The following is a 27,854-nucleotide window of genomic DNA, read 5'->3' on the forward strand; positions in this document are numbered from 1 at the left end:
CAGACCCCTGTGCAACCGACGCAAGCAAGCACACCCTACAATTTCCCCAGAAATTGTACCCTCTCTAGTTATAATTATACTAGATAACTTTTCCAGAGGTATCTCTGCTATGAGTTAGTGCAAACCGCTAAATTGATATTAGGCTACTCGAATTATGGTATTTTGGTGAAATGGTAGCTAATGTGTTAGAAGTAGCCTAGTTGGAGAGCTGCTGTCTCTGGTGTCCATTTTTACTGTTACAGCTCAGGGGAACATTTCATTTATATGCATCTGTATGTTTCACTCATTGAACAAATAAATTCTAATTCTATATGGTTTTGTTCGGCTTGACATAGCGTCCATTATCTGGGTCGGAGGTAGGCACTAGGCAGCGAGGGGCGGAGCTTCAGCTGCTTCAGGTGACACGCCCCCCCAGTCTTAAGCAGAGAAGAGTGCTGATTTGTTCACGATTTCAAAGCCTAATTTAACATACTTGTCGGTGTTATTTTTTCATTCGAATTTGGATGGGTAGTTAATAACACATTATTCTGTGGTGTGGCGAATTTAAAACTCGTTTCCATGTCTACTTTACAGGATCTTTAACTAATAAAGCAGAAACAAGGGTTACACTATTTACATCTGATGTTGAATTACTGCAAGATCCAACTTTCAACTTCACAATCTGTGCCAAAATTAGAACAAGCAATGTTATTTGTTAGGGGGGGGATTGCAATGGTCCCAACCAGGACATCTGGAATTTCCTGTGTCTGTGTTAAGTCCACATCTTTAAACAAAAGGCCTAACCGACATCTGTACAAACGCAGCCTAAGAAAACACTGTGGGTCCACAATGAAAGTGGAAAGGGCAGTTTCAGGCTCTAAAGGGGGCTGCACATTTGACAATCGCACTTCGTGTTACTTCAATGTATATCCAACATCATCAACTTTCAGATTTGAAAGCTGCTGCATGAAAAAAGGCAATTTTGTCTGTTGTTTATTCCTCCCATTCTGGCACATCTTTGGACTGCAAAACCCACTGAATATTAGTATCCTGCTTACAATGCACATTCCCCCTGGGTGGATGATGGACAGTACAAAAGGGGGACGTAGGTATAAATAGATTTGTTTTTCTCAAGTCTCTGGTTTTAGCACAATCTACTTAATGATAACTTTTGGCATTACGCAAATGAAAGGACATTCTAAAAGCTCATCCTGTGTAATTTAGGGCTGAGGGATACTCCCATGTCCCTCTTAGACTGTCCAGTAAACTCTCAACCCCAAATCACTGGGTCCAGCATGGCGATCAATCTTAATATCTTTAATTTGCTCAGAAGTTGGATTTTTACCAGGCTGTGACAAATGGAACCTCCCATTAAAGTGACCTACACATCTTTCAATACAATATTATGACACAACTCTTGATTACTCTTGATAACAGAATAAAAAAGACACCTGGTCAAAGTTGCAAATGTTGATCTTTTAATATTCAAGGACAAACTGCAGGGTGACATGAAAAGGGTACTTCTTCTTTAAGTGCGCTATGATCAACTCTGCTCGATCATACGAGGCCTATATTTCTCCGGTCCCCGGTCTTCCCAACCAAAACTCCCCAGGCTACACCCTGAACTAATGGCTGGCCTGTGGCCTCATAAGAGGGTACCCACGTTGACAAAGCTTGGTCAGATGATGGCAAGATGAACTGACAGGATTCTGGAAGGCAGGCTGACTGCAGGAAAGGAGTGATTTGCTTTCCATTGACCTGCACTAGTAATTAAACTCATAGTAGGCTGATCAAAGTAACCAAATCAAATCCTTCTTATGGAGCCATAAGGTAATTATGGTTAAGTCTCAGTTAGGGTTTGGGGATTCCAGTGTCTAGGTTAGATTACTCACCATTGTAATTGAGAAATCAACTACTTATATCTTTGAGAGGCACCAATCCAGATATAGAGAGTAGCCAGAGTACAGGGGAGACATTGGTGTGCCAATACGGCTCAACATCTTTTTGTCATTTGACTTGTAACCATAGGAGTTCATAGTCTGGTTGTAGCAAGTAAATGAGTGGGTCATGGTTTTTCCTTTGACCAAAATCTTACCAAGTGATAAATGCTTAAATGGAATACATATGGTCTTTCAAATCTATTTAATTTTGTTCTGTTCCCAAAGTATTCTCATCAAATCACAATTTTGAATGTATATATTTTTTGTATTCTATTACTGTCATTTATGTTTTATTATCTATTATTTTGTAGCTTGGAGGGACTCAGGATTCAGATCAACTTTGGTCGATTGTATTCAACTCAGCTCAGAATTTTTACCAGTGAGGCCATCATTACTGTGTCTGATCTTTAAACAATCTCGAGCCTCATGTCTGATAATGATGTTTTATTTCAGGGCATGTGCTTATTCTAAAGTTTAATACATGACTAATTAACTCTTTGTCTTGAAGGATTTACGTAGATTCATCACAACAACCAAGCCCTCAGCTTCATTAAACTTCAATCGGGAGCTTTAAAAGTCTTCATAAAACCACTGTCGCCACAACAGTCCTGGAAATAGAGTCTGCTTCTTACATTACAGGAGCTAACTGGACACATTTTGGATCTCAGTCTCCATAAGGCTTGCTTGCATAAAAGTGGCATAAAGAGGACTATTTTTCACCCACACACAATGAACTTGGCTAATGTGTGAACTTGATACAGAAATACTGAAAGTCAAAAACAGGGCACCTAATGTGCTTACCCTAGTATGCAGTAGAGTTATTTAACTCACTGTTTAATGTTGCATTAAAGTGTTGCTTAAGTGTTTCACTTACATTTGAGGTGTTTTTTGTTGCACTGTACTATATAATAGAGCACTATGGCTGGTAAATATAGACCATTCCTTGACTGACCACCTACATTTTTTGGGAACTTTGCCGTTCTACTGTACTGTACCCTTCTGGGGCACAAATGTTGTTAAACACTTTCACATAATCCCATTGCAGGCCATTTGCAGCACATTTTTTTTTATTATGTTTGATTTCAGTTCACTCAGATACCAAAAACGTACTGGCATATGAGTTCTATTAGAGTCTTTATTCTCTTATTTTTGTCGTTACATACCTTGTCAAAACGTTTATAGTTCTCCAGGGTACGATACACTCCAATAATGAGTTCTGAACACACTAAATACATGACTCTGTGAAAGTGTGTGTGTGTGTGAGTCTGCCTATCTGAAACACAACGTTTACTTTAGCTTATCCAGCCATGACAAGTTATTTATATCTTTGACTTTTGATTGGGAAAGCACAATGCCTGCTCGTAATAGACTTACAAGACATTCAGATGTTTACAATAAAGTGCATAAAATGTTGGTCACAGTCCAAGTCAAACATATGGATTTCATGGTATTACACTGTTCTCCGGTTTTAACAGATACCTCTGCAACTAAATAATTTCACTCTAAAATGTGCAGTCCCTCTTCCTTAGTCATTTTCAGACACAGAGACAGATGATGTCATCAGAACGAGCCCCTGGAAGTCATCATAGCTGCCAGTCACGTTTATGGTACACAGACACAGCCAGCCCCACGCCTAGGCCATTACGTTTAAGACACATAATAACAAAATGAGAGGCACAAATGAGAGAAAGCACAAATGGGAAAGTTTGACTTAGAGAGCCATGGAGATAAATAGGGAAGAATGATGTTGCCTTTTCTCCCAAAACTAACTCTGCTGGTCTTTTTCCCAAAATGCACTGTCTGTATTTTCACCAAGCTCACCACCCCCTGACACTCTCCAGAACCCCCATGTGTCTGGGAAGTCAGGGTGCTGAAGTGAAGGTTATGACTGATATTGACATATTTTCCTACACTTAAGACGGCTGAAGACTCCCTTTAGGGCAGATAAAAAACTAGTCAAGAAAAAAAATAAAAAGCTAATTACAAAATAAAATTATGTCTTAGTCTTAATAGGATGTATCAAAATCACCAGTATGTGATTTATTGTGAAGTAAACATATACACATACAACTTTTATTGTAAGATGACGAGAACTCAATAAATGTGATAGCTCAAAAATGGTGCCATGTATAAAGAAACAGATCACTACCACTGAAGTGGTAGACAATATTTTCTTTCAACGGAAAACGTACACCCATTGAGTCCATTGAAACGAATTTCGAAAAGTGATGTTGACCACACAAGCACACTTCGCATATGGGGAGGGGACCAGGGTGGGGTACCTTGCAGACGGTAGGGGGTTTGTCAAACACAGCTGTACTTGTTCAATCACACTTTCGAGCCAGGCGTAGAAACCAAGTGTGCACAGCGATTGCATCGCCATCTCACTCCCTGTGCTGGAAGCAGCAAGTGACTACAGTTGCAATTAAGGAACCACGCCTTTCGCTCTCGGTTCCTTCTGAATTACAGTATTTATACCATGCCCCAGGGCAAATAAGCGGCTGAAAAACTTACTCTCACAGGGACTGTGACGGTATTTGTCTCTATTCATTATTTCCTTATCGCGAGAGCCGCCGACCTCCAGGGTAGGGGTCTTGACCACTAGAGCGGACAGAAGCAAATGATCCAGTGGTCCTCAGCTGAGAGAAGGAACACGGGACTGTCCTCTCCTAAACCATAAGGCTACAGAAATGGAGTATAGCGAGTTCATGGTCTTATTTTTATGCTGGATACAGTTAGGTACTTATGTCGAGTCCTCTGAAACAAAACAGGAGCCTATTTCATCAGGTAAGCAGTTTATTGTAAAACTTTTGGTCGAATATCCGCGTGAAGCACATGCATTGTTTTGTGTACGTATGGAATTACCTGTGATATTTAACGAAAGTTAATTAATTTCACATAGGCTATTGTGAACCAAATAACTGAACTTTCAACAAATGATGTCTGGTTATTCGGCTGCTACATGATGTTTCAGTGGGAGCACAGGTTCATCCTCCCTGCGGTACACACAGTGTGGGAAAATGATGTCCTCTGAGTTGTCGGACGGACATAGTGATGGCAAATGTACAAAACTGCGCTAAACTAAGGCTCAGAGTAGGGGGAATACGAATGTTTAAGAATACAATCTGCAGTTCATTTGACGACGCACATTTGCTTAGCTACACAGATGTATCCCCTAAAACAAGAACCAAATATAAGATTTAAGGTTTACTTCTGACTGACTACAGCAAACTTTTAAGGTACACTATGTTTAACTTGCTTACATGTAACGTACGTTACAAAATAATAATAATAATAATAATAAAAGATAATAATAATAATAAAATATAATAATCCGAGGACTGCAGCCGATGCACTCCATGTATTTTAATTAGGGCATGTCCAATACAACATCAACGGCATATTAATAGGTAGAAATACTGTAGCTATTGGTCAAATAAAAACTATCAGGCTATTGCTCTAACATGAAAAAATGTTAGAGCAAAGGGTCTGTGTCAAACCTGTAGCCCTATGTGTAACCATATACATTGTTTAAGTATCTTGACCGTGATGTTGTCAAAACTTGTGGCTGGGACTGGGAAACATGGGCGTGGGCGGCACAGGGCGACCACACACACACCAAAAAAATCTGATCGCTCGATCAGTCTCTATCGCACATTTGCAGGTCACGTAAATGATAGCCTATATAATGTCACCATGCGGGACTATTCACCTTGACAGAGTGGGCGTCCTGATTCTAGTTTGTGAGCTGGGCAGACTACTGCCTGGGCTGGTCTCCCACTCAGAAGCACGAGATGGGGAGGGGGACGGGGTGAAAATTGTATCAGGTCTCCCCACTGGAAGCCCGAGGAGGGAGCGGGAGAATCTATCAAATAGAATGGGTGTCATTTTCGGCATATATAACAATATGAGTCTGACGTAATGTCTATAGTAGCCTACATTAAGCTAAAAAAACGATTCTTATGCTCTAAAAAGTTGGTAATCAAAAAAGATTTTTTGATCAAAAAAGATTTTTTGATTAGATCCAGTTCTTCGATCCTTTATTTCTCTGCAAGACGTACACATTAAACAACCCATGCTTTTTACAGACTAATATGCCTGTTCTTTGATGTCAAAGAAACACTACAGCAGTCTAATTCAAACTTTATAAAGTCTTCACACTATTATAAGTACAGCATTGGTCACACTCTTCTGATTCATATCATTGTGACAGATTGATTTTCTCATGAATTAAAACTTTATAGACATTGTCAGCTAAATTGGTCATCATTACTCATCATTTGACTTTTCATCCAAAATGTTGTGCATATTATTGGATAAATCGAAATCCAGCTGTTCTCAATGTTCTTTGGCATAATATTTAGTAGGTTATTTCACGGCAAGTAAAATGTCCCACTAAACTAGTGAACCATAGACATTGAACCAGTGCCTACCCTCCAACCTGTCATCTGTCCTTGAAGATTACATTATTGGATTGGGTGTAGAAAGTGAAGAGAGTAAGTACAGCCTTTTTGTGTACTTACAGTAACTTCAGTCATCCTCTTTTGCGGGTCTTTTGAAATACAATTATCACATGATCGTGTTTTTTTCTATCCTAAATACATCTATTAGCTCTGCAGATCATGGTGAGCTGTATACAGTTAAATGAATGAATTATACAAATGAATGCAAATGAATGAGTGGTACAAAACATACCCAAGACTGTAAAATCTACAATGGAGCTGTAAAATGAAAAGAAGAACAAAAGAATTATGTACTGCATTACATCAACAGGATGTGAAGTGAATTGTTAGAAAGCAGTTCTAGCATTCCAGGCAACGGTTGGAACTGTTGAACATGTAGATGCTGTTGGGAAGTTGGGATGGAAACTATCCTCCTATAATCTGGGTATCCTCAACAGTCACACCGACAGGCTGTGTTATTGTTAGGTCAAGCACAGTTTCTCAGGGTCACATAATAGTTGCTCGCAGGAAAAATTCACACTCTGAAAAGGAAACTCCACCTAAAATCCCTCATGCACTCTATACTCTATAATGACTGGACTCTGTAATCCTGTCTTCAGTGCAAACAAACCTAGCTGGCAGGCCCAACCTACAATTGTCCTTTTGGAACATTGTCACATATCACCGCAACTTCGATTCAATGTCTTCTTTTCAGTAAACATGTGTGTTGGCCTTCTGGTTTTGTTTGGTGTTTGTTGTGCTTGTGGCATTTGCTGTCAGCCATCACAAAGATAGCAATCGGCACAGTAACAACAGAGCCGTTCCCATACTAATGCCAAGAGTTGCAAACAACACGTTTCAGTGATGCTGTCATAGCTTGGTGCTTTAAAATACTTCTTGTCCATCCCTTCATCCTCAGTTTCAGACCTTTCATAAAAAAGGAAACGGTTGAACAGTTGTTCAGTTTTTCGGCAGTAGAGATGATCATGGTTTATTTGACTTGTTCTGCATGTGTGTTCCTTTCTTTTCAGACTTATGGCTTGGCCCACCTGAGTGTCTCTGATAGCCAAATTAATATATCAGCAATTAATGACAACTATTACTCTGATTTTGAGTGGTTTCTCTGTGATTTGCTGTGACATCTCAATTGACAGCAAATAAAATTCACGAGCCAATCACTCTCATGGATGTGTAAATGTGTTGCTAGGAAGGTTTGGGGCTGGAAGCCTCAATAGAGAAATTCCTTATCAAATCACTACGAAAAATTACATAAAATGTACTATCTTAACATCGTATATTTACTCGGATCATAGCAAGTTTAAACGTTGTTCTGGTTGCTGGAGTGTCAATCGTCTGATTTATGTTGAGAAATGAACACAATGTGTGCGTCTTAGGTATTTCAGTGAACTGTTAATGACCATCGCTATGGCAATACAAGTCTTTGACTGACACAGGAAATGAGCATAATTGAACTCATCATTACCCTCAAGACCTCATGATATATATACCAGTTGGATGTTAGCTGGTCTTTTCCACCTCGTAATTGTTTTTCCGTTTGGGGAATAATAAAATAAATAAGAGCATATTATTTTTTTTCCGTTGTTGGTTGTTTTACATGGGAGGAGTTATAGCCCGGGCAGATGCTGATGATGTCATTCGGCATTCTAGGGTTTGAGGTCTCTATGGGCACAGTTTAGGGATGTGTAATCGAGAACACAGCCTCTTAGTCAGATTCACAACAGGCTGCTGGATTATGTGCGCTGGTGTGTTTTACAGATCCTAGACCACTCCAAGGCCCACAAGAAATGTTCTATTTTTGTTGGGGACAGCTGAAATAATGTCTGACTAATGATCACCCGGCAACCCTGCTTCCCCTGTCTATTCACTACCTGGCTCACAAATTAAGTTGCCAGGGCTTAGTAAAAACATATAAGCAGTCGCTTCAGCAGAGACTAGAGGGTTTGTTAGGGGAAAAGGAATGTCTGCATGTCTCCCGGTTTTTGGCTTCAAGGTACCATAACTGTTGCTTGTGTGTTGAAAGCTGCCTGTGGCTGCATTAAAATTTTGTAATGTAATTGGAAAGCTGTGAGACTTTCTGAATGTAATGCTAGGGTGGGCAGCGGTCTGGTGTGAGTCTGTATGTGTGTGTCCGTGCTTGCCATGCCTGTGTGAGGGGTAGATCTAGAGGTTGACTGGGACTGTGTGCATGTAAGTGTGTGTGTCTGTGTACTGTGTGTGAGATAGAGTAGGAGAAAGAGCAAGTCTGGGTATGTGTGGCTGTGGTGTACACTAAGGAGTAGTGCAGACATGTAGGCGGACAGATCTCAAATTTGGCTGGATTTTCTAGTCTACAAAAAGGAAAAAATAAAATACATTAAAAACAAAGAGTTTCCCCACACTTCACGTCACACAAATCAGCTTGGAGTGGACCTTTCTCCTCCACTGTAAGGCTGTATCACCTCATGCCATGCCCCACAGACTGATTTCTATCGGACCTAGCCTATGTTATCTCAGTCCAGCAGATGGAAGACCTGAGAACTGTCAGATAGACTTTGAAGCAGCTGCCGCTTACTGTTTCCTTTGGCCAATTTGAGAGGGGTTTGGAGGTTCGATAGATTATCGTGTTTACATGATAGATGCTAGAAAACCAGGAGTACAAGAGTTTGCCTAGAATACTTAATCAAATAGTAAATAATACTGTTATCTTTACTCCTTGTCTGGTGAGGATTGCATTCCCTGAGAAAGAGACAAGGTCACTACATTTTTTCCCTGGTATGCTTACATTAGGAAGAGACTTAGCCAGTGAGCTACAGCACTTGCTCATTGAAGTGTGAAAGTTTACCTAGACAGCCCTTGGCCCACGGTGCTCTGGGAGAAGAAAAAAAGCTGTCCAAGCTTTTCTTTGTGGTGGGGGGTGAGAAGGCCAGGGATTCGGGGGCAGTAAAGTTATAGCAGTATATGTCTGAGCTACATTCCTGTCCTTCTGTGGACTGCTTGTTCTGTAGAAGAGCGTGAACTGTATCCTTCGATTTTGGCTCCGACTAGACAGTCATCTTCCAAAATTGCAGCTGTCTAAAAAAAACACCTCTTTCTTCCTTTCGTGTGTCTCCTAGCTACGGCTTGTCACTGGCATGATTACGACCTTCATACACATGAAAAGGAAAACACTGTTAAAGTAGCTATAAAATTAGAAACAAAAAATGCATGCTGGGAAAATGGTTGTGGCGTACCGTGTACGAGTTTGTGGCATTGCCCATAGTGCTTCATATTACCGTTTTGGAAATGTTCTTGCCATTCTAACTAGTCTACTTGTCTAAAACATTCGCATTCCACCTGTCTGAATAAGGTCCAAGGAATGAACTGAAATACATACAACACATAACATACTCACAGTGTTTATGAAATAAGGAGATAAGCAGAAGGATAACGCAATCTTCCATCTGTGTAGTAGGTAGACGGATGCACAAATTCATTCATGTCTGGCCATTGGGGAAGCTGTCACCATAGTCTGTATTGTGGGTTTTTGATCCTACAACTGCGAGTTACATGTCTGGAATTCACCCTGCTGTGCCACTTTAGTCCAAAAAACGATCTTTGTTACCCACTTCCTCCATACTGCCCTTCCCCCATCCTCCCAGATCCCCACCTCCTTACTCCTTGACACACACACACAGTTGTCCTCAGAGGTGGCAGATGACATAGCCTGAGGTTCCTGTTGTGGTAATTCAGAGACACTGCTGTGCTGAATGTTTACAAGTCCGGCAAAACATGGCACCAAGATGAGGTAAAACAATTTAGCAGATGTAAATCACACTTGTGTGGTGCAGGCAACAAAATGTTGTGTCTGCTCTCTTGAAGCAAGGTGGTTTTGTGTGGGGGTTATATTTATCTGGCAACTTTGAATGTCAGGGATGCACTCTGCGGCTTTCTTGTTTGTAGTTTATGGTGAGGGGAAAAGGCAGGATTATGGGGAGGTCAGACTAAGGTCGAAAGTGAAAAAGATGTATTTGACTCTCGAACACGGAGAAGTGTCTGACTGCACCTCTGTGACCCATTTCCACCCCATACTGTCCTTAACTGCCCACTGCTCCCCCCCCTCTCAGCCCCACCCCAATACTACTCAACACACACATTCACAAACACACACACACCACTCCGTCCCTCCAGGCCATTGTGTTAAGAGTGCAGGAATGTCCTAATCTGACCAAGGATTCCTCCGGCACAGGGACACAATGTCATTTTACTGCCAAGCACCCTTGTTCAGTCTTCCTTTTGTACAGTACTGCTTATGAGAGCTGGCAACGTACAAACATAACACATTCCCATGACTAAGGCACGAATAGACTATACCACATTTTTGGGGGTATGATTTATGACTTCACGTGTGGAAGGGGTCGTAGGTCATTAAAACCATGCTGGCTGGAGAGTAAATAACAGACAGCATGGTTGTGATGCAGACTTCATGCCTGCTCCTGTAGTATTACAGGTGTGGGAGGCGTACAGTGTGTAACTGTAAGACCTCTCCCATGATACCATGAAAGCAGATGTTCTGTACAGAGCTGATTGCAAAAGAGTTGCCCAGATGTGAGGAGAATACCCTCTTTTCTTCTCTCCCTCCCTGCTTCCACAACAGCCAAGACTTGAGCAAACACACCACACCTGAACATTTGACTCTTTGGATAGGCAGTAGCACTCTTTTCCTTCCCTGTCTCTTCATGATCTCATTGTGACTCAGGATTTTTTGTCGGGTTGTTGAAGGCATTCCAGCCAGATTGCTGGCTGTCACTCAGCAACGAGGGGGTTACGATCAGACAGGGATACATTTACACCCCATTATAGACCTGCGTGTGCTAAAGCGAAGCTGGAATAGCCATCTGAACAATGACACGCCCGCTAGGCTAGACTAGTATGAGAGAATGGCTACAGTAAAGCAGACAGACAGGATATGCTGGGAATCATGGCAAATGATGATAGCTGGAAACGTGCGTGATTGTGTGAGCGCGTGCATGTGTGTAATACTGTAAGTGTTGGGTCTTCAAAACATATGCTTTAAGCTTGATAGAATGCGCAAAAAAGGATATGTGGTATGCTTGTTGAGATTTCGTAGAGCCCAAATATGGTAGACCAGAGACTCTTACTCAATTTTGTTTTTGAGTTTACTTTCTGCAAGCCTAATGAGAGAATACTTGTTTGGGAAGTGGGAAGGGTATGTTGTTTCCTCTGAGCTAATGGCCACACAAAAAAGCCTGTTAGAGGTAAACTTTTGTAAATAACCTTTTTAAGAGGTTCAAAAAGTTATTTTTATTATTGCGTGGCACAAGATCTGTTAGAATTTATGAATCAAAGTTAAATTATTAAATCTATGAAAGTTGTGCTCACTTACAGAATCATCTTGACCTTTTTAACATTTTTTCCTCAAGTAAAACTTTATTAATATCGTCATTGGTATTTTATGATGATGAATGACCGCTCCCTCCACCCAGGTTGTGTTTTCCCAAGATTTCTCAGGGGTCGTTTCTACAAAACCCCAAAGATGATGAATGACCACCGCCTGCTACAGCCTTTCGTCCCCCAGTTCTCAGATTTGTTTTCTTTTGAGGCCGTAGCGTTGATTTCTCTTTGGTCTCTGCCTTTCCTCTGCCTCAGCTCTCATCACTAGCGGAAATGTAGACGAGGTCTGAGAACTTCAGTTCCTTTACCCTCAAGATGAAACCCCAACTGTTTATCTTTAGAATAACCAACTAGATATACTTGTATATGCTAATTGTAGTGGAGTGAGATAATTAATTTTAAATGAAGTATCAAATTAATGGGACCCACCTTAATATTACCTTCTGGCAAATCAAGCAAACACAAACATACATACATATGTATAAATACAATGTAAGGAATTTTCTTCTAAGAGAAGAGCAGATCGTAACAATGGTGAACAGAACACACGTCATTTAAATATTTACAAAGATTTTATTTAAATAAAGTCAATGTGAAATAAAATGAATTTGGATTATGAATTTGATATGAGAAATGGTTTGGTTTCAAAGAAAGTCTCCCGGTCCTGTCCTACATCTATAAAGTTGAACAATGGATTTTGGTGTTTCAAAACCCATCGACACTGTATGACTATGTTTAGCCTGTATTCTGCTCCTCTCTCTCACCAACCGTCTCTGGAGGAGGGGATCCCTCTCTGAATTGCTCCTCCCAAGGTTTCTTCCATTTTTTTCTCCTGTTGAGAGTTTTTTGGGAGTTTTTCCTTGTCTTCCTTGAGGGTTTAGGTTGGTTGAGGGGCAGTTCTATGGGCGTATGTGAAGCCCTCTGTGACATGCTTGCGTGTAAAAAGGGCTATACAAATACATTTGATTTGATTTGAAAGGAATGAAAGAGTCTTAATATACAGAAAGACAGAAAATAGGCTTGGGTGAAGATATCGGAGTCTAGTAATATATCTAAATTCAGATTATGTGCAGTCAATGATGAACTTCCTTTACAAATCATGAACATAGCTCGCACCAATGCTACAGGGAAGAGAGAGCATGATACTATAGTTACGTTTGATCAGGGTTGATAAATGTGAGGTCTCAGCCTCTGTTGAGTGTCCAACGGCTCATATGAAGAATATTTTACCAAAGGATGATTTCTAACAGTCCTGCGTTGCAGGAATCATGAGACTGAGTCTGCCTGATTTCAGTCAGAGTTTGCAATGAGAATTGTGTTTTGGAATGTCTTAGTAAATTGTTATGATGATGCTTGCAGTCGCCTATCCTTCCTGTTGTTTGAGAAACTCAGGTTAGAAGTGTATCTTGGTGAGATCCTTCTTAATGTTAATCCTGATGTCGCTTACTGCGCCGTCATCATGGCATAGGTGGACTCAAAGATAGATTGTCATCTATAGTTTTTATAGTTCAGAGTGCAGGAGGTGTCCTATGTCTCAGGTCAGAAGGTCAAAGAGGAAAGGGCAATCTAATCTCACCCTTTTCCATTCACAAGTACTGTAGGTGTGAACTAGTCTTAGGCTGATTCACAACAATGTTCATATTATTGTTCTGGACATCTTTCTACAGTTAAAAAATATAGTTGAATGATTGTTTTATAACTTTAGGTTCATGGAGATGCCAAAGATGATTGGTTATCTTGCAGGATGTAAAAGTAGTTACTAAAATCAAGAGTAAAGTAAACAAAACAGAAAGTAGCAATCATCACACAAATATTCCTCTCATAATTCTACACTATATACACCTTGTGGTAAAGGTGAAGTGTTGAAGGAATTGCCTTACAACTCTGTTCACTTCATTTCAATCAATGGAATAGTCTGTTCCTTTCTTTAAAAGTCCCGCCAAAGGTCAGGTCATCTAGGAAAACCCTTTGAAGCTCTGTGGGAGAGACAAGAAGGCCATATAATGCGGAGTGGACGATCCCCCCTGTATCCTTTCCTTTGTATAGCTATGTGGTGATTTGATCAGAATCACCACATAGGGAGTCAGTTGGCTGAGCGGTGAGGGAGTCGGGCTAGTAATCCGAAGGTTGCCAGTTCGATTCCCGGTCATGCCAACTGACGTTGTGTCCCTGGGCAAGGCACTTCACCCTACTTGCCTCGGGAGAATGTCCCTGTACATACTGTTAGTCGCTCTGGATAAGAGCGTCTGCTAAATGACTAAATGTAAATGTAATGTAAATGTAACATACTGGATGGTGGGGAGAAGGTTGATTGTTTATTTCTGATGTGGTCTGACAAGAGTCTGCTATGTCATGTATACCTATATACAGGTCTGGACTGGGACTGAAAAACGTCCCGGGAGACCGGCCCTGTGTATTGTTATTATATATATTTGTTTTCATTATGACGCGCCCGTTTGACCGGCTGTTTGGGAAATCTCCCGACGGCCAGTCCGACCCTGCCTATATATATAGATGTTCCTTACATGGAGACACTGCGTGTAAAGAGACATCTTTACGTTGGTCTGAGGTTTGGTTGAGATTTTGGTTGGAGAAATTGGATACCTACTACTTCGTAGGCATACATCAACAAACATATTTTGGTGGAGCTGTTCTTTAAACGGATGCCAGAATTTGGGTAGTAAAATTCCTCCATATTTGACATTTTAAACATCTCTACGGCGAGGTTGAAAACCTTCCTTGCAATTTAGTACACTGTCCACATGTTAACCACTGAAATACTTAAACGTATGATAATTTGATATGTCTCTTGAAATAGTTTATAGTATTGATTTTGTTGTGTTTTTATTTTCAGAAAAACTGCTGGTCCTAACAGTTGCCACACATGAGACAGATGGCTTTCGTCGTTTTATGCAGTCAGCAAATTACTTCAACTACACTGTTAAGGTAAATAAATCAATCTTTCCATTCCTTTATATGGAAACTTATTGTGTTTGCGGGCAGTCAGCTTGTTAGCTATGTTTATCTGGAGAACACTGACATTGCATTATTGGTACCTAGACAAAGCTACCAACCTTATACCTGCTATGTTCTGAATCTGTGAGATAACTACACCCCACCCATTTTAATAAGAGGAAAAAAATAAAGTGGCATTATGGCATATAAGTCCCTTCAAATACATGCAAGTAGTGCTTTGTAAAACATCATTTTGAAATAAAATCCTATTTATTTTCTTATTTAACTATATCGACTCATTTATATGTGTATTTACATTATTTATGTATTGATATGTTTATTTCTTCTTTTATTTATTTCAGGATTTCTTTCATAGCGATATGTATTCATAGCCGTAGTTATGCATGTATGTATTTATTTAATATTGACTGAAATGGCATTCCATACCTTTGTGGCTAGACGTCAATGACAAAGCAATACGATGTGTTCAGCTCTGGATAACATTTGTAAGGTTAATAAGTACACTTGACTGTTTTTCTGTAAAGGGATAATCACACAGCACCAACTGCAAAAGTGGTATGATCCTACAGATTGGTTTCTGATTGGCTGTCCATCATGTGACTCTTATCACAGGTGCTTGGGATGGGAGAGCCATGGAAGGGCGGGGACGTGGGTCGTTCCATTGGTGGGGGACAGAAAGTGAGACTACTGAAGGAAGCCATGGAGGCCTTGGCTGACCAGGAGAATCTGGTGGTGTTGTCTGTGGACAGGTAAGATGAAAATGAGTGAACAGCTCTCTTATTGATTACATTTGATAGTTGCATGTTAATTATTAAGATACCAAAAGGTATGATAATCACTTACAATCAAATAGATAGAAAACGCTTTAGGGGAGGATATCACAAAAAGGCAACTTATATTGTAGTCCATGAGCTGGTTCTCTTTTCATCAAATGCTGTGTTATGTTTTATAAATATGTTCTGGAAGAAAAAGGTCCATATAGTAATGAGGAAAAAACTATACAATAATATTAAGATAAACCTATATTAATATTGCATTAATAGTGGATATTATAATGTAAGTTGTTAATTAAAGTAATATAAAGTAAGACTTCTTCTATCGATTAGAACTATTATGACTTTGATTAATCCTTAAATTTCTCATACAATGTCTGCCTTCAATGAATAGTGCACTTACATAACGTACCCCTACAAAGTAGTAAATGTATTCAGTTCAATGACTGTTATTCTCTAGGGATGTATGCACTTAGCTAAAAGGGTAAGAACTCTAATTTATCCATATTGCACCCAGATGTCCGCCAAATGAACTCCATTCATCCAAAACACTGCCCATTCAGTTACCAGGAAATTGGTAATCTACAGTATGCCTCACTAGACGTCTGTGCTGAAAGGTGAATTGCCGGTCAACTAATTAAATGGGCACACAATCATCCTCTCTAAGTTCTCAAAGAACAATAACAAACTGTGACATATTAGTAAAGTATGTCATTTACAGAAGCATCACATTTTCTCAGAGAAAAGGTCCTAACTCAAAATAATTTTGGACCACAGGTGTCTTTTGGTTCACCTTACTTTTTGAAACCATTCCAACAATAATTTTTTTTACCACAAACATTTTGTAGCGCGGTCCCTAAAACTGAAGAACCTACACTATAGCAGTTGGTTATTTTTTGATACGTGCCAAAACTAGATAATGTGTTAGAAAATGTTCACAGATTTGCATACGATTTGAAAAGTTTGCAGCTATCCAAATATTTTTGGGTCATTTTGTAAATTAAACATTAGATTTGGTATCTGATTGTAGGGCTGTTAAATTGAAGTAAGTGCTTTTATAATGGGTGTGTATGTTTGTGTGCGTGGCAAAACACTTCTAAGCCCTGTGTACATGTGTGAATGAGAAATGAAGATCATTTTCATAATTACACAACCTAATAAGTGTTTTAGAGATAAGCGTCATGCTGCAGAATGAAAGGTGTTACTGTTTATATCATGAAGTTACCCTCCCTTCCTTTTCATGAAAAGTCCTTATTATAGAACTCTCTGAAGTGACAAGACTGCTTATTTGAAATGCAGGTATAGCTGAATTATGAGTTCTCGAGGCCTATGGAAAGGGTTGGTGAGTTTATTGAGTTAAGCATAATAACAACCTTAGTAATATAGTGAATGGGTTTTAAGACATGCAGGGAACCACATGTAGCCAACACTTGAATGGATACAGTATTCACAGTTTAGAGTACATTCTTCTTGCCATGTCTTGTGAATAGTGAATGATCATGGGTCAGACCAGAGCCATAGAAAAATGTCTTCTATGGCTCTGGGTCAGACCTCAGAGCAAAATTATTTACCGTATTTTCCGGACTATAAGTCACACTTTTTTTCATAGTTTTGCTGGTCCTGCGACTTGTAGTCAGGTGCGACTTATATATCAATATATATATAATTTAACATGTTTTTAAATGTTAATTCATACTGACTGACATGAACCAACGAGTTCAACAGATTCAGTGATGTGGAATGAGATCGCGAGTTTGGTGACCCTTACGAAAAAGAAGTATACTTCAAGTTTAATTTGTAAGTATACTTAAGTATAAACAGTATACTATTATCATGGTACTTAAAGTATACTAGCAGTGTACCTATTTATATACAATTATTCGCGATCTCAGGGAGTCAGGTGGCTGAGCGGTTAGGGAAGCGGGCTAGTAATCAGAAGGTTGCCAGTTCGATTCCTGGCCGTGTCAAATGACGTTGTGTCCTTGGGCAAGGCACTTCACCCTACTTGCCTCGGGGGGAATGTCCCTGTACTTACTGTAAGTCGCTCTGGATAAGAGCGTCTGCTAAATGACTAAATGTAAATGTAAATTTTTGTAATAAGTAAACTGAATTGGCCCACTTTTTAGGTCATTTAGTACACTTTCAAGTACACGGATTTTTGATATTTGAGGTTTAATTTTGAATACTGTTATGTAGCCTGTGTAGTGCACTTTTAGTTTATGAAGTATACTACCTAAAGTACTTCAAAGTATACCTTTGAATACTCTGAAGTAACCTGTGTAGTGCACTTTCAGTTCATGAAGTATACTTCCTAAAGTACCTCAAAGTATACTTAAGAATACTTTCAAGTGCACTTTCAAATAATGTAAGTACTTAAAGAAGTAAACTTAATAAATGTCAATTTACTATGAATTACTAATATATTCAAATGTTTAGGTGTCCCTCAAATTTTGCGTCACTTGACGAGAACGGGGGTCTTCGCCAAGTAACACTGCAGATTATTAGCTGAAAGAAGCTAATTACTGTGTATGCACTCATGTAAAAAACCAGTGCAGTGTCAGGATCGCCGGTCGAGGACCCTCGTTTAATCTGACAGTTATATCCTGAAACTGCAGCTCTCCGGGTATCCGGCTCTGCAGGTTCATACCATGGAAGAAATCCAGCTCTTCTGATCAAACTTAACAGTCATTTAACTTATGGTTACAATGGTAAACCAGCACACCAATGACAATTATCACGGAACAAAACACTACATTCTAAGCAGACACATTTAAAAAACGAAATTCATGAAGTTACATTTGTATTTCGAACAAACGGCATGAACTTATCAGCAAATTTTAACATTATTTACCGCCTTGCATCATGAGAATTGACCAGCCAATGAGCCACGCTATCTTTATTTTTCGTTATTTCGTTCTTCAGTCATTTTGACAACCTTCACGTGCATAATGCAACCCTTCTGTCTGCTTCTTTTTCAAGTAGCTTTTTCGTTTTTTTCCATTAATACTCCAATTGATAATTATTAGTATAGGGCTTTATTATAGAGTATAGGGCTTCAAAATGTTTTGGCAGTAATTAAAGTTCCTGTAAAGTGGAATTGAAAACAAGTTTTGAGTTCACCACACCACAGAAGAATGTGTTATTAACTACCCATCCAAATTAGAATGAAAAACCCCCCACTGGCAAGTGTTAAATTGGGCTTTGAAATCGTGAGAAAATCTTTTCTCTGCTTGAGACTGGGGGGGCGTGTCGCATGAAGGAGCTGAACCTCCGCCCCTCGCTGGAAGGCGCCACCTCTTTCAAGTAGGCTACCTACGGACCCAGATAATGGACGCTACATCAAGCCGAACAAAGCAGTATAGAATTTGAATTTATTTGTTCAATGAGTGAAACATACAGATGCATATAAATAAAATGTTCGCCTGAACATTTCCCTCAAGCAATGTTCCCTCAAGCACTGCGCTGACCAGCTGTCTCCGGTGTTTACCCACATCTTTAACACCTCCCTTGAGACATGCCATGTGCCAGCCTGTCTCAAGTCCTCCACCATCATCCCTGTGCCCAAAAAGCCAAGGCCAACAGGACATAATGACTACAGACCCGTCGCCCTGACCTCTGTGGTAATGAAGTCTTTCGAGCGCCTGGTGCTGGCACACCTTAAATCCATCACTGACCCTCTACTGGACCCCCTGCAGTTTGCCTACAGAGCCAACAGGTCTGTGGACGATGCAGTTAACATGGCCCTCCACTTCACCCTACAGCACCTGGACTCCCCAGCATCCTATGCCAGGATCCTGTTTGTGGACTTCAGCTCTGCCTTCAACACCATCATCCCCGCCCTGCTTCAGGACAAGCTCTCCCAGCTGAACGTGCCTGATTCCACCTGCAGGTGGATCACAGACTTCCTGTCTGACAGGAAGCAGTGCGTTAAGCTGGGAACACAAGTCTCTGACTCCCGGTCCATCAGCACCGGATCACCTCAGGGCTGCGTCCTTTCTCCTCTGCTCTTCTCCCTGTACACCAACAGTTGCACCTCCAGTCATCCGTCCGTCAAACTCCTGAAGTTTGCGGACGACACCACCCTTATTGGGCTCATCTCTGGTGGAGACGAGTCTGATTATAGGTGGGAAGCGGCCAACCTGGTGACCTGGTGCAGCCAGAACAACTTAGAGCTCAATGCTCTTAAGACAGTGGAGATGGTTGTGGACTTCAGGAGGAACACAGCCCCACTCACCCCCATCACCCTGTGTGACTCCCCAGTCAACACTGTGGAGTCCTTCCGCTTCCTGGGCACTATCCTCTCCCAGGACCTCAAGTGGGAACTGAACATCAGCTCCCTCATCAAGAAAGCACAACAGAGGATGTACTTCCTCCGGCAGCTGAAGAAGTTCAACCTGCCAAAGACAATGATGGTGCACTTCTACTCAGCCATCATTGAGTCCATCCTCACCTCCTCCATCACCGTCTGGTACGCTGCTGCCACTGCCAAGGACAAGAGCAGACTGCAGCGTATCATCCGTACTGCTGAGAAGGTGATTGGCTGCAATCTGCCTACCCTCGAGGACCTGCACACCTCGAGGACCCTGAGGCGAGCGAGGAAGATTGTGGCCGACTCCTCCCACCCTGGACACTCCCTGTTTCAGTCACTCCCCTCCGGCAGAAGGCTGCGGTCTATCAGGACCAATACCTCACGCCACAAAAACAGTTTCTTCCCTTCCGCTGTTGGCCTCTTCAACAAGGCCAAGGGACCACACTGACTCAAATGACTTATTGCTTAAAACACACTGCTTTTGCACTGCACCACAACATGGTATCTTGTACATTTGTATTTTTTGTAATATTTGTATTTTTGTATTTTTATATTGTAATTTACGGCAACTTATATTTATCCCACTTAGTACTGCTAGTTTATGTACCCTTAGTATAGTTAGTCCACATATTTAAATTTTAGGTATATGTTTATTGTATGCACCTTCCTGCCAAAGCAAATTCCTTGTCTGTGCAAACTTTCATGGCGAATAAATCCCTTTCTGATTCTGATTCTGAGCTGTAACACAGGAGTAAAAATTGACACCAGACAACAGCAGACAGTGAGCTCTCCAACTACTTCTAGCACATTAACCATTTCAAGCCCTCTGTGACATGCTTGCGTGTAAAAAGGGCTATACAAATAAATGTTGATTTGATTTCACCAAAATACCATAATTCTACACCGAGTAGACTAATATCAAGTTAGCGGTTTGAACTAAGTTATCTAGTATAATTATAACAAGCACACAGAACTGAGTGTTGAACTGCTGGTGGCGGTGGATGGTCCACGTGCGACCGGAGGATGAACGGCCGGGAGGGCGATGCTCGTTACGGCTCCGCGCTGCAAGAGAAGCCGTGTGTCCCTGAACCCCGTCTGTCTCTGGTCCATGTTAAAACTATCCGCCGTGAAACGGTCAGTGCAGAGGCGACTGTTGGAGTTTATCCGAAGCTTTCCATGAGCGTGGCGCTTCACAAAATCTATCCACCTATTTTTCCTTTCAACGCAGTTGGAGTTCTTGCATCCAGGGAAGATGCAGTTGCGGGTGGAGGTAGACATCCTGAAGCTAGCTAGGTAGCTGATGTGGCAATAACAGTAAAACAGGAGGAGCCATTCAGTGATCTGACGTAGATGGGTCGAAATGACGTAGATACCAGATAGCACACTTCATTGAAACTACATTGAATCAACATTCCGCTGTCAACGCTAATTTCATTGAACCAACGTCAGACTCTGATTTTGATTCATCATCATTTTGCACCCTTATTTAAAGGAGACATGACATGCTGTTTTTGGATGCTTTTATATAGGCCTTCGTGGTCCCCTAATACTGTACCAGAAGTCTGTTTCCCGAAATTCAGCCTTGGTGCAGAATTACAGCCACTACTAGCAGTCCCACAAGGAGCTTTCCTCAGAACGCGCTGTTTTGGTGTCTGTAGCTTTAAATGCTAATGAGGAGTGGAGGGGCGGCAACATGCGCTAACGTTTACAATGGATGTATCGCAATGGCTGTAGCCCCGTTGCTGTAAGATGCCTCGAATTTGCCCATTCTCATCTGATAACCCTGGTTTGCAGAGGTACACACTCAGTCATTTCAATGAGGGGAAAGGCGGATATCACGCGCGCCATAACACCAACAGCAGCAACCCTTATCCAAATAACAAAGAAGTGTACAACACTCACGTTACAGCATGTGTATTCACACACATACTTGATGCTATCTACCTTTCCATTAGCGACAGTAACTCAAGTGTTAGCTGCAGAGCTAATGTTATATGGAGCTAAATCAGGGCCAAATGTTTTGTTAATTCGAAAAAAAAATCTTTAGTCGAAAAACTAAAGCTTGACATTGAAAATGTAAGTTTTGGTCGAAAACGTGAAAAATAAAACCATGTATTCAAAGAAAAAATAAGTGTACCAATTTTTTTTTCAGGTTGAATAATATATCGATGAAATTTTGGAATAATTTTGAATACGTTATTAATATTCACTTTCATATTTTCACATATTTTCACATTTCATGTTTTCAGATTCAAAACGTAATTTTTACGGCTTAATTTTGTTCAATTTTTTCCTCTTTTTTTTTCATTTTTATTTTTTCAGTTTCAGACTTTTGGCCCCGATTTTGCGTAGGGGGCGTGGCTTCAACTCAGAGGCGGTAATTATGAGCATAGACATATGTCTATGATTATGAGTGACAGCCTAACAAAGAGGCAGAAGACTCGGCTGTTGGCATGGCGTCCGCTCCGCCAAGGCAACAGGCTGGCGCCAGCGCACAGGTAAGACATGTGAAAGATATTAGCCTTTTTGAATAGATACTTTGGGACATCCCCGCAGTGGCATTTTTTTGTCATTAACACATAAAGGGGAAAATAGGTGGACAGCTGGACAAAGCTGGAACACTTTTAACAAAACTGTCCCAGGCCACACAGAGACTCCCGCTGGATGTGAACTATTTACAGTTTTGTTAAAAGTGTCTGAAGAAGGTCTCTTTTCATTTGTTCCTAGAATAGAATAGACAAATACAACTGTCCCTATGCAAAATCGTGGACAAAAGTAAAAAAAAAAACGAAAAAAACATAAACTGAAAAAAAAACCTGGAAAAAAAACAACATAAACTCAACAAAAAAACTAAAATGAAACTAAAAAAAAAAAATTCAGCCGTTAAAAAAAAGTTTGGAATCTGAAAATATGAAATGTGAAACTATGTGAAAATATGAAAGTGAAAATTGAAAATTAATAACTTATTCAAAATTATTCCAAAATTTCATCGAAATATTATTCAACCTGAAAAAAAAATTGGTACACTTATTTTTTCTTTGAATACATGTTTTCGAATTAACAAAACATTTGGCCCTGATTTAGCTCCATAATGTTACAGCCACATTCTAAGGGTAGCAAGCTAGGTAACCATATACAGTAAAGCTACAAAATGATATAGCGTTAGTTAACTTACTTGTCCGAAGTTAATAGCTGGACGAAGGAGAGTTAGTACTGATCCAGAATTTTATTTCAGCAAGGCCAGTTTTGTATTAGCTCAAGTTGAGGAAACAGTCGTGGCGGAAGTGTTTGGCGCAGACATACAAAACAAATGTGCCTACAACAGAAGTTGTGTAGGCGCATTTCCAGAGAAAATAAAATTAAGATACTGGGTCTTCAGAGGCTCGGATGAAGGAATTGTAAAAAGATTTTTGTTTTCCTTTGTACATCCAAACTGAGCAAATGTAATGCTTCGTTCGTTTGCAAGCCATGATGTCTCTCGAGGATAAAAACACTTGCACGGTCGTAGCTCATTTTCTTATGGGCCGGCCAGATTCTCTGTGTGGGCAAAGCAGAGAGAGGGGAGGTAATCTTCCTCCTTGTGACGTAACAAGGAGGGAGTCAGGTGGATGAGTGGTGAGGGAGTCGGGCTAGTAATCTGAAGGTTGCCAGTTTGATTCCCGGCTGTGTCAATTGACGTTGTGTCCTTGGGCAAGGCACTTCACCCTACTTGCCTCGGGGAGAATGTCCCTGTACTTACTGTAAGTCTCTCTGGATAAGAGCGTCTGCTAAATGACTAATGTAAATGTAAACAAAGAGGAATTGAGCGTTCATTTTCTGAAAGGCTGAGAAGAACACCCAGGGCTTGGTTTACACTGATCGAAAATTCTAGCCACTGGGGGACCAAAGGCAGGCTAGGGGAACTCATATTAATGTTAAATAGCCTCCTAAAGTGACGTTTTCATGTCATGTCACCTTTAATATTGAATCAACGTTGAAATCACAACGCAAAATCAACGCGATATTAATGGTATTTCCACCAATATTACTATTGAAACAACGTTGTAGTCATAACCTAACTACAGATCAACATGACTTCAATGTTATTTAAATCGATATTAAACCACAGGAAACGTTACTTAAAAATAGGTAAAAATGTCCTGCTTACAGCCAGGATGTTATGAAGGCTATCCTACACATTAGGCTTATGTGATATGTAAATGAAAAAAGACAACGTATATTAGAACAAATATTTATTTGTTTAAAAACAAACAAAAAAAATATTTACTCCTGCTCTGTTTGGCGTCCAGCCCCACCCATCCTGTCTGGGGCATAGCGAAGCCATTTTGTGCGGCCTGGGCAAATGCGAATTCTGATATCCCTGTCCCCATTTGCCGAGTCAGGGCATCTAAAATAGAAAACATACAAACAAAAACAAAGTTATAACTTTCAGTTGTGAATTTTTATGCTGATGAATATGTTCTCTGTGTAATCAACTCTGCAGTAACTTTCTGTCTACTAAACTATCAAATCTTAAATATGCAGTGGATTAAATCTGTTGGAATTGTACCCATTGTTGCCAGGTCCACGGTTTTCCCACGGAATTGGGCTACTTTTAAAGTGTTGCCGGGTTGAATTTTTGGTCCGCTATTAAATGAATATCTTTAAATAGAAATCCATATTTTAATAATTTATTTATACCCAAATCCTACCAAAATGACTCCAGATCAGCACGTACACACATTTTATTGGCCTTTGGGGTGGTTTTTCACACAGAATTCCAGAATTCTTCTCATTCATTCCCTGAAACGTTTGGCATGTGCTTTGGCATGTGCTTTGACATGAAGAAGAATGTCCACTGTTTGCATTTAGATTTCTATCTACCTTGCCTTTGAGGGCAGTAAGGGCCTAGTTCCTAAGTGTGGCTGTCATATGTTAGATAGATTACATGAGCTAGAAGTGGATGAGGAGAGGAAGGATATACCTGTTGAAAAATATATACTGTATTTTTCGGAAATAAAACCGCGGTTTATAACCCGATTTTAAATTTTTCTTGTGGTGGTGGTGCGCTCTATATTTCGAAGCGGCTTATAGAACTTTTTTATAACAAAACAACAGTAGAAACAGTTTTTCGTGAATGCTATTTAACCCGTTAAGGAGTAGCCTAGCGTTGCACATATATGATCGTTCGAATGCGGGTCTCACAGCGTAATGTCGCATATATGCGCAGCCGGTGAAGCCACCTCCCTGAAATTAGTTTTTGCAGGTTGGGATGTCTGCTATATGGAAGCCCATTTTCGCCAGTAAAAAAAAAAAAAAGATGACAAATTAAGCCATAATTATGAGATACTAAGTCATAATTATGAGATACAGTGCGTGTCCACTACAGCGGAGTGGGCAGCGCGGAGCCCAATCAAGCACATAATGTGACAACAAGAACAATTTATCATGACCTGCAAACTCACCTTATTAGAAGGCCGCACACTCAGTATGAAGTTTGGTAGGCAGTATGTGTCGCATTATGATGACGTAGCCTATATTCGTCACACACTTTTTGATGCCGTTTGGTTTGAAGGCGTTTTGTCTGAGAATGACAAAGGTTTTTCTGAGACTGAAGCCATTTCACCTTAGCCTGGCTCTGCCAGTACTTCCGCTCAATTTTATTTTTGCTTCTGTACATAGGTCTGGCCATGAGGTACGTAATTCAGATTTTTCAGGTTGATTTTCTACCGGCGAATCAGCGAACAGAGGGAGTGGCTGAGAACGATGACGTTGATGTCGTGCGCTAGTTTGTGTTGTAGTTCCGTAATGGCGGCGGAGAAAGATGCGAGCAAAGCCATTCGGTCCGTTGTGGCAACGCTGCCGAATATCCAACAGCTAAAGCCGGAGCAAGAACAAGTTTTTCTGAGTTTTGTTGGTGGCCTTAATGTTGTGGCCCTCCTCCCCACGGGGTTCGGGAACAGTTTGATTTTCCAGCTACGGCAGCTAGCTCTGTTACAGTAGTGGTGAACGAATTGGCTAAGGCGAATACTAGCGATTGGTTATGGCAGATCAGAGTGGCTCTGGGCAGATCCAATTGTTTTAAACTTCAACAGAGTACCCGCCTACAAGGAAGTCAACGCTTGTCAATGGAGCGAGGCCAGACTCTCTGTGCAAATGCAATGTACGAGAGTCTGGTTAGGACCAGGTTAGTTTCACCTGAGTCTGACGACTTTTGGTCTGAGACCTGACGCCTTTTCGTTTGAGAATGGGAACTGTGTCTGAGATCTGAGGATGTCGTAAAATGAACAACGTACCCTGGTGTGTTTTTATACTTTAAATTCAGTCTCGTCACATTACGACATTACGTTCTGTGCCACTGCTAGCTCAGCAGACACACGACTGGTTGAGTGACCGGTGGCGTAACATGTACTGTAATCTTGCACTAGTAAAATATTGTGTATTTTTACACAAATGTTGTGTAAAAGTGGTATTTTGATTGATATTGTGAGTACATGAACCCAAGTCTGCACGCTTGGTCATGACTGCAACAATAGTGACCTTAGAGATCTAGTACACCTCTGTATTAACCTGTCGGACACGCCTCCGAGCGTGAACTGTGGGAAGGCAAGCGGTGCCGGGCGTTAAAAAACGCTGTAGTTAGTATCTCATAATTATGACTTACGTATCTCATAATTATGACTTAGTATCTCATAATTATGACTTACCCTACGTATCTCATAATTATGATTTAGTATCTCATAATTATGACTTACGTATCTCATAATTTCGACTTAGTATCTCATAATTATGACTTAATTTGTCATCTTTTTTTTTACTGGCGGAAATGGGCTTCCATAGGCCTACTGCTAGCATGTTAGTTGCATTGCTACCAGTATTATGCTAGCTAACTTAGCCCTGAAGCTAACTAAAGCTAGCTAGCTACCGTTTCTGAAAAATAATTTACGCTTTGGGGACCGTCGGAAATATGTAGAACTCACGTGTCTAACGGTAAATATTAGTTCATTCACGGGCAATAGAAAACATACATTACGCACTTAGGTTAGCTAGCTACTTACTTTCGTTTTTGAAGTGTTACACAACGGCATGCTGTAGGCTACTGCCTATACTCGTGCATTGCTTGGTATCATTGTTCCCGTATCAAGTGCGGCATATATTCCAGTGCGGTTTATACTCAGATTTACAAACACAAAGCTCCTATTCTGGTGGGGTGCAGTTTATAGAAAATGCGGCGTATTTTCAGAAAAATACGGTAGTAAAAACGGATGTATTTCTCTCTCATTCCCTATCTATCTGTGTGGCTCTCTTTGTGTTTAGCTATGATCTTATCTTCGCCGGGGGACCTGATGAGATCCTCAGAAAGTTCCAGCAGGCCAATCACAAAGTTCTGTTTGCTGCCGAGGGGCTGGTCTGGCCCGATAAGCGTCTGGTGGACAAGTACCCCTCGGTCCGCAGTGGGAAACGTTTCCTCAATTCAGGAGGTAGGTTACTGATGTCCTATACAGTAGTCACATCTAGATTGGGGGAAACTGTGTTTATTTGGTTCGTTTTGACCAGCTGTCACACAAAACATTTTTATTTTATTTTATGAAGGTTCACAAGGTAGTTTGTGACTGCTCAAGCCACAGCATTATAACATTTAGGCCTCAAAGGAAGAACGTTTAGTTTCTTTGTAACCATTCTCCATAGAGAACTTGCATTGCCAAAATTCACTAAATAACTTAACGTGGCCCTTGAATCTATTGCCTTTAAATGCAGCTGTCTATAAAACATGCCTTCTCATATGAGGTGTGACAATATCAGTATTTAGTGATTTAGCTTATAACACGAAAACTATTGTGTTAAGTAAACAGATTGGCCGTGTGAACAGTCACCTTGGCATTTCCTTAAGAAAAGTAGCTGAATGGTGTATTTACACGCAGCAGTCCACTCAAGTTGGTTGCATTGTTTAACTGGTGTAAGAACAGTACAGTCGTTATTCCACCAGCTATTCTGTAATGGGTGAATTACTGCCTTCCCTGAGTTGCTCTGTGGTGCTCTCCCAAGGCGTACATAAAGTCAGCTC

The 27,854-nt window shown here is 40.6% G+C and overlaps 1 protein-coding gene across 2 annotated transcripts in view; it reads left to right on the top strand.

Moving 5' to 3' along the window:
- Nucleotides 1-4,437: 4,437 nt before the first annotated feature.
- plod2 (procollagen-lysine, 2-oxoglutarate 5-dioxygenase 2) overlaps nt 4,438-27,854 on the top strand; it is a 39,955-nt gene continuing 16,538 nt past the window's right edge. For both annotated transcript variants that reach the window (XM_067251220.1, XM_067251221.1), the window contains exons 1-4: nt 4,438-4,706; nt 14,607-14,698; nt 15,341-15,477; nt 27,107-27,270. In XM_067251220.1, coding sequence (XP_067107321.1) covers nt 4,610-4,706; nt 14,607-14,698; nt 15,341-15,477; nt 27,107-27,270 — 490 coding nt within the window. In that variant the 5' untranslated portion in view covers nt 4,438-4,609. The remainder of the gene's footprint in view (nt 4,707-14,606; nt 14,699-15,340; nt 15,478-27,106; nt 27,271-27,854) is intronic.

The sequence above is a fragment of the Osmerus mordax genome, chromosome 15 (genome assembly GCF_038355195.1).
Source record: "Osmerus mordax isolate fOsmMor3 chromosome 15, fOsmMor3.pri, whole genome shotgun sequence".
In the NCBI taxonomy this organism is placed as follows: Eukaryota; Metazoa; Chordata; class Actinopteri; order Osmeriformes; family Osmeridae; genus Osmerus; species Osmerus mordax.